This window comes from Sinocyclocheilus anshuiensis, unplaced genomic scaffold, assembly GCF_001515605.1.
Source record: "Sinocyclocheilus anshuiensis isolate Anshui unplaced genomic scaffold, SAMN03320099.WGS_v1.1 scaffold775, whole genome shotgun sequence".
NCBI classification, from domain to species: domain Eukaryota; kingdom Metazoa; phylum Chordata; class Actinopteri; order Cypriniformes; family Cyprinidae; genus Sinocyclocheilus; species Sinocyclocheilus anshuiensis.
In genome coordinates, this window is record NW_015552614.1 from 954,190 (window position 1) to 962,528 (window position 8,339).

The 8,339-nt window shown below is 33.6% G+C and overlaps 1 protein-coding gene across 1 annotated transcript in view; it reads left to right on the plus strand.

The window, feature by feature from the left end:
* Window positions 1-8,339, plus strand: part of LOC107665954 (protein sidekick-1-like) — a 211,610-nt gene that overhangs the window by 75,102 nt on the left and 128,169 nt on the right. Inside the window, exons 2-4 of the mRNA XM_016457025.1 lie at window positions 3,812-3,968; window positions 6,250-6,356; window positions 7,724-7,871. Coding sequence (XP_016312511.1) covers window positions 3,812-3,968; window positions 6,250-6,356; window positions 7,724-7,871 — 412 coding nt within the window. The remainder of the gene's footprint in view (window positions 1-3,811; window positions 3,969-6,249; window positions 6,357-7,723; window positions 7,872-8,339) is intronic.

Consider the following 8,339-nt stretch of genomic DNA (forward strand, 5'->3'; position numbering starts at 1 on the left):
CCATGCAAAACTTGCAGCCATTCATGTCCATATCGTTACACATTAAAATATTAAATTTAAAGTGTAACTTTATGGACATGAATGGCTGCTAGTTTTGCATGGGCAAACATCACTCACAGTTTTTTAAATGTAAAAATCTTGTTAATATTTCACATTTATATTCTGTCGTCTTTGTGCATTTAAGCAAAGCTCTTAGTGGCTCCAGGAGGGCTGTTTCTGCAATTAGTCTTTTTTTGGATGAAAGCGTTTGCTAAATGTTGAGTAATTTACTAACAAGTGTGATGGGAGCCACTGAGGCATTGGCCTTTAGCTTCACAAGAACTGACTGAAGTCATTTTATCCAGCTGAGATTGTATGAGCAACATCTAGCTGCTTTCTGAGATACCTTCTTTTGCCTAAATCCTAAGGCAGCATGTACTGTATACATATATAACATACAAAGCATTTCCAGGACACATTCCGATGAGCTGTGAATAAATACATCAATTGTGGATGTAGTGGAGTAAATCATTTTAAATATTTTTAAATATAGTTTACATTTTGCAAAGACTTAATAATTAAGCAGTTGAGATTTGCTATATACTATACGTCAGTATACTTTTACTGTATGTCCAACTTTATATAAAGCTGGGCGTTAATATAGTTGACATTTTGTGACAATATAAACAATCAAGCAGTTGATATTTGCTGTACAGTATACATTGCTTTACGTTAGTATACTGTATGTATAAATATACAGTATATACCCAACTTTATATATTGAGCTTTGTGATATTATATTTTACATTTTGCAACAAAATTGTATTAGCTGAATTTTCAATGTTTTTTTTTTCTTAACAAAGTAGTATGGACTTATAATATGAGCTATTTATTGGTTATTAACCGTCATGTTAAAATCATAAATGGAAATCTTTTACTGATATTTTCCAGAATTTATAAATAGTTTTCAAATTTAAGATCAAATATTATATAAAACTATTGAATGTTTTACTCAAGTATCACATTGTTAGCTTAGCCACATGCTGGAGTCAATGTTGTTAAATGCTATCATCAAAATCTGTTGGAATCAATTGTAAGTTGATTTTTGTGTGCGCTTCACGTCAGTAATGCTCTTTTGCTGCTTCTTGAAAAGCATTCTAAAATGACCACTGCTTTATGTAACAGAGCTTACAGTGAATGTATGTCTTGTGAATGTACAATCAGTTTAATATGACCAAAGACCACATGGAATGTTTGTATCTTTATAACTTACAATATTCATATAGTGTGAAATAACTGTGCAATACTGACATGAAGGTGACTTTTTTTTTTTGACAAATATGAGTCGTTCCTTTCACATTAACTGGGTGTCTAGGGGCGTAAGTGTGTATTTGCAGATTTTCTCAGAATTATATTCCATATTTATTATGGCCTAAATGTTTTTTGCTATAGCCCAAGGACTGTTGGTTGATCCTTGAAAAGTGTAACAGCACAAAGTCGCTATGAAAGCTTTGTTTCCTCTTCCTTCGATTCTTTTTCATTTGAGCATCTGACTTTATATATGGTTCACAATTTTGGGGTTAGTAAGATTTTTTGGTGGAGAAATATATACTTTTATTCAGCAAGGAGGCATTAAATTGATCAAAAGTGACAGTAAAGCATTTTACATAGTTACAAAAAAAGATCTAATATATTTTTTAATGTTTTATGGTTTCCTCAAAAAATATTAAGCAGCACAGTTGTTTATGGTTTTCAACATTAAAAATCATAAGAAATATTTATTGAGTAGTAAATCAGCATATCAGAATGATTTCTGAAGGATTGGAAATAGAAAAAATCAATCAAATCAGCAAAATCAATTAAAAAATCAAATCAGCGTTGCATCACAAGAATAAATTACATTTTAAAATATATTAAGATATTAAACAGTTATTTTAATCTGTAATAATATTTCACAATATTGCTGTTTTTACTGTATGTTTTACTATATTTTTGATGAACTGAATGCACTTTTAAAAAACAATAGAAAAATCTAATTTGTGTGTGTATACAGTGCCCTTCATTAATATTGGCGCCCTTGGTAAATATGAGCAAAGGTGGCTGTGAAAATAAATCTGCATAGTTTATACTTTTGATCTTTCATTAAAAAATGTACAAAATTCTAACCTATCATTGAAGTAAAACAATGGAAAGTGGGGGGGAGAATCTCATTATGAAATTAACGTTTTTTTCTCTATTTCATGTTGGCCACAATTATTGGCACCCAGTTATTGCAATGTCCTTTTCCCAATATAACAGCTCTGAGTTTTCTCCTGTAATGCCTGATGAGTTTGGAGAGCACTTGACAAGAGATCAGAGACCATTCCTTCATACAGAATCTCTCCAGATCCTTCAGATTCCCAGCTTCATGTTGGTGCTTCTTCTCTTCAGTTCACCCCACTCTTTTTCTATAGAGTTCAAGTCAGGGAACTGGGATGGCTTTGCAGAAGCTTCATTTTGTGCTCAGAGACACATTTTTGTGTTGATTTTGATGGGGTTTTTTTGGATCGTTGTCCTGATGGAAGATTCAACCACGGCCCATTATAAGATTTATCTGCAGTTCTCCAGCTGTGATCCTTGGAGAGTCTTTGGCCACTCAAGCTCCTCAACCTCATACCATGCATTATTACAATATAGACACACGTCCACTTCCAGGCAGATTTGTAATATCTTTAGTTGATTGGAACTCCTTTATTATTGCTCTTATTGTGGAAATGCAGATTGTCAATGCTTTAGCTCTTTTCTTAAAGCCACTTTCTTTTTTGTGAAGCTCAACAATTTTGTTCTGCACATCAGAACTATATTCTTTGGTTTTTACTCCTTGTGATGGATGATTAAGGGAATTTGGCCTTTGTGTAATCTCTCCAGATCCTTCAGATTCCCAGCTTCATGTTGGTGCTTCTTCTCTTCAGTTCACCCCACTCTTTTTCTATAGAGTTCAAGTCAGGGAACTGGGATGGCTTTGCAGAAGCTTCATTTTGTGCTCAGAGACACATTTTTGTGTTGATTTTGATGGGGTTTTTTTGGATCGTTGTCCTGATGGAAGATTCAACCACGGCCCATTATAAGATTTCTAGCAGAGTCAGTCAGGTTTAGATTTGAAGAGTTCAGATACAAAAGCCTCTAAGTGCCATCTGAAATTTTCTTCTAAAATTAGCATTTTTATGAGGCTCCTATGTTTTTATCTGTTGGTATTTGATGGAATCCATGATGCCATGTATCTGAACAAGATGTCCAGGACCTCTGGCAGAAAAATAGGCCCACAACATTAAAGATCCAGCAGTATATTTAACTGTGGGCATGGGGTACTTTTTATCCCTCTTGCACCAAACCCATCTGGTGGGTTTGCTGCCAAAAAGCTCTATTTTTTTTTTTTTGTTTCCTCTGACCATAGAAGCCAGTCCCGTTTGAAGTTCCAGTCATGTCTGACAACTGAATATGCTAGAGTTTTTGGATGAGTGAGGAGGATTTTTCTTGAAACCCTCCTGAACAACATGTGGTGATGTATTTCATAAATTTCATAGATATATTTTTTCCTGTCTCGAAATGGCCAAATATTTACTGATGAATCAGCCTGGGTGATATGTTGGTCATTAATCACAGTAGTATTTGGCCACTATGGTGAGACTGGACTATTTGAAATATCATGCTCAGCACTTTATTCTTACACTCAGAGTGTGCTTTCATTCATGCATCATAATTAGCTATCTTTGCAATTTTAGATTAGTTTAACTGTTAATTATATCAAAATTAAGCATGGGTTTTCATTCTGTTATTGATGTTGTCGTTACAGACATCGCTCCGTACTTTAAAACCGAGGCAGGGGGTGCACAGACACACCTGGAGGGGAACAGACTCGTGCTCACCTGTCTGGCTGAGGGCAGCTGGCCGCTGGAGTTCAAATGGATGAGAAACAGCACAGACATCACTAAATACACACCAGAGTACAGGTAATAATTAACACATACGCTTTGCTGTCTGCACGCTTAGACATAAATATTTCATTGATTTGATTGAGTTGTTTCCATGTCTTATCAAAAACAATGCAACAGGGACAGTCCCTCTGAGGCAAGATCATGAATAACACTAATATGGGCTTTAGTATGCGATCTTTGGCAAGATGTTCCAGATCATAAAGGCTGCATAAAACAGCAAAACATAACATCCCCAATCCACAAATCCCAAATTTTGATTCCATGGGATTTTTAAAGTAGTTTGTTGCACTATTTTGGTTTAAGTAACCATTATCTTATATTGCACCCATGTAACGAGGTCATTGGATTCTGTGTTGAAGATTGTACTGCACAAAATGGTGCTACAGTATAAAAAAATAATATAGACAGTGCTGTGTCCTTTGGGATCTCATTTGTCCTGCTCCCTTCTTTGGCCTTTTCCTCACGTCTGGTCATCCATCTTTGACCCCTCGTATTTCGGAGACATTATTATTACAGTGACCTCTGAGTTGTGTATAATAAGATAAGAAATGGTGTATAATAAGAACAGTGTTACAAGATGAGGTCTATTTTCATTTTTTTTTTTTTTAAAGCTAAAAAAATTGACTTTAAAGGGATAGTTCACCCAAAAAAGAAAATTTGGTCATCATTTACTCATCCCTATGAACCTGTATGAATTTCTTTTTAATGCTGAACACAAAAGAAGATATTTTGGAGAATGTGTAAAACCAAACATTTGATGGTAGCCATTGACTTCCGTAGTATTTTTTTCCATACTATGGAAGTCAGTGGCCAGCTACCATCAATTGTTTGGCTGAAATGTTGCAATGAAAACAGTAATAATTGCCTCATGTTGTTCTAAACAGGGTTATCATAATTATCGACTAAAACTAATACTATTAAAACCATTTTTGTTAATTGAAATGAAAACAAAGCTGAAATAAAATAAAATAAAATATATGTATTAAATGAAAAAAAAAAGAATGTACCAAAAAAAAAAAAAAAAAACTGAAATAAAAAATAAATTGAAACTAAATATTAATATTTAAGAGAAACAAAAACTAATGCACATGACAAAAACATATAACAAACTGGTTGCACTTTATTTTACAGTATGTGCACTTACTTGTACTTACAGTGTACTTACCTATGAAAGTACTTATTAATATCAGGTAACTGCATGGGTTAGGGTTAGGTTTAGGGGTAGGTTCAGGGTTTGTACCTAGATATTACCCAGTTATTGTAATTACTATAGCAAGTACATAGTATGCACATGTGGAACAGGACTATAAAACAAAGTGCCACCAACAAACTAACTAAAAATTCAACTAAAACGAATAAAAAAACAACAACTGAAAAATACTATTAAAAATACTAATTCTTGATCTTTCTTCTGTTTCTATCTCATCTTGACAGTAGCATTGAAATTTAATTTTTTTCAGTGTTCTTCTGAATCTTTAACTTACGTTTGAGATATCTGTAAAACCGACAGAGTGTTGAGTTTTTTATCAGTGCAGCTGATTCCACATTCAGTCCATGTGAACCATCAGTTCTGCGTTAAACACCGTCATCTGTTAAAACTGAATCAACACAGATTTGAGCAGCTCTGACCCTGTGGGCTTGTAATCTTTCTTGTTAAACAGCACACACTCGCATCCATCTGCTCATAAATCCAAGCACTTGTTAGCGTCCACTTTCAAACTTCTTGTCTGTTTAATTGAACTGTTTATTGTACAGGTTGAGGAAATCATGTTGTACAGATAACACATATTTGACTGTGATATACAAGTGCCAAGTCTTGAGTAGTGTTCAAAATAGCAACGTACCCTACTACTCATACTATTTCTGCGGTTTATACTATAGTGTGGTGAACGGTATGCAAAAGAAGAGAATACTGTGTGGTTGGTATACTTTTTCCCACAATGCAATGCACTTGATTTGACCTTTTAATTACAGTGTGATGAATGAACTGCACGTAATATCACCCCAATTTTTTTTTTTATATTTCCTCCTTGGCACATTATTGGATCAAACTGCCAGCAGTCAATGCATCAGTGGATTAAAGAAACTTAATAACTGGAAGTGACTCACTGAATTAAACATACAGTGAGGTTATGAGGAGACAACAATGTAGTACACTACTGTTTGAAACATTTATCATTGCATAATGCGCTCTGTTTCTCACTCAAAAAAACGTAGTATGCAATATACTGTGTACTGCACAGCAAGAACATCAAGTAAGCACTATGTAAATCCCAGATCTCTTTCTCTCTTCCAGGTACACGATTGCGTCGTTAAAGCGTGAGGATGCAGGTGTATATCAGTGCGTGGTGAGGAACAGGATGGGAGCGCTGATCCAGACAAGAGCTGATGTTCGCGTGGCTTGTAAGTACATGTGTATGCTGTTCGAAAGGGAGTCCGGGAGGCTGAAGCACAAATGGATTTCACACATCACCACACTCACCTAGAGCACACACACATATGTATGTAGCACAGGAGTCCCTGTGGATGAACTAAAAGTGACATTCAGGAAACACTCCAGTAAATTCTAAATAAGGTGTCACTCCAGTACACTTTATTTGCTGTTTGAAATAAGCCAGGTGTATGGGACACATATACAAGTATATTACAGCAAAAGCCACAAAAAGCCATGTGGTACAGTGATTTTACCATGGTTAAGGAATGTTGGAGTGTCTTAGAAGTTTTTTTGACTGAAGAAATCTTTATACTGCACAAGCTTAAGTTTGTTATACTAATACAATGAAAGCGAAGTGCTGCAGGTTCACTGTATTTCCACAGTTGGCACATAATAATAAAAATAATATTAATAATAATAATAATGTATCTTACCTGAGAAAAAAACAGTATTACAAATATTATTATTAATTATTAATACTACTAATTCACATCTATTATTATTATTATTATTATTAATATTATTTTCAATATTGTTTTTTAATTTAATAATAATACTAATTGTATGTATGTATATATAATGAACAGTATATATAATATATATATATATATATATGAAGAGTTCATTTGCAAAAACCGATAAACGCCACTTTATATCATCTGAGGAGATTACAAAGATTAAATGAGTGTTTTTTAAACTCTAAAACATGAAATGTGGAGTTATCTGCATTTGCCAAAAAACTACTGTTGGAGTTATCTGCTTTTGCTATAAAACAAACGTTTAATATGTAAAAAAAAACATACTTTCAATGAACTTTAATTTTGTAAATTACCTGTATTTGTTTAAGTTATGATTACTTACTCAAACCAACCGAACTACAGTTTGATTGATATTACTTGGAATGCGCAATAAAAAAATAAAAAAATGTAGTTATAGGTTTTTGCAAATGAACTCTTCATATATATATATATATATATATATATATACATTGTTGTCATATAAAAATAATTATAGTCATAGTAATAATGAGATTCTAACTAACGTTGATCCAAAAATTCACTTTCAAGTCCAGTTACAATGTGAATGCAATGAGAACTGGGTTCTTTTTCATTCAGTTTATTTTGGATCTACTTTAAAGAGGTTGAAAATTTATTTTGAGAGCTTCTGTCTCAGAGTGATTTCATGGCATTTCATTCTTTTAAATTTTGATGTCACCAACAGAGCAACAGAATTCTGAGATGTTAAATGTGCATGTTTTTTTTCTTTTGACTAAATTGCACCTCCCAACTACCTCTCCATCTCTTTCTCTCTTTGTCTATTTCTTTCTCTCTCTTAGACATGGATAACTTTGCTGAACTGGAACAGAGAAAAACGGTCTCTCAGGCAAGGGCTGCTGTCTTGAATCCTCCCGCTGTGACCAGTTACCCTCGCCCTCAGGTCACATGGTTCAGAGACGGCTTCAAGATCATTCCAAACCATCGAGTGTAAGTTGCCATTTATGAGACATGTTCTGTAAAAAGATCAATGGATATCGACAAACACCAGTTCTAATTTATTCTTTAAATGGTTTTGTCTAAAAAAATTACACTAATGCCATAATTTACTGACTTCTATCATTTGTTTTTCCAACCCTGTATGACTTTCTTTAATAAAATATTTGTCTTTTTGATGAATTTCTGACCACTCCTTTCAATAGATTTAGAGTAAATGAGAACTGGAGCTGCCAAGCTCCAAAATAATAAAAGAGCTCCATAAAGTATCATAAAATATGACTCATGTGAGGAACAGACCAAAATTTAAGTTGGCATTCTCTGAAAGTCATTTTTTTAAATATCTATTTTTGTTTTCCACAGTAGAAAGTAAGTCATACAGGTTGTGAACATCATGACAGTGTCTAAATGATGACAGAATTTGAATTTTTAAATGAACTAATTATGTGAAAGATCTATATA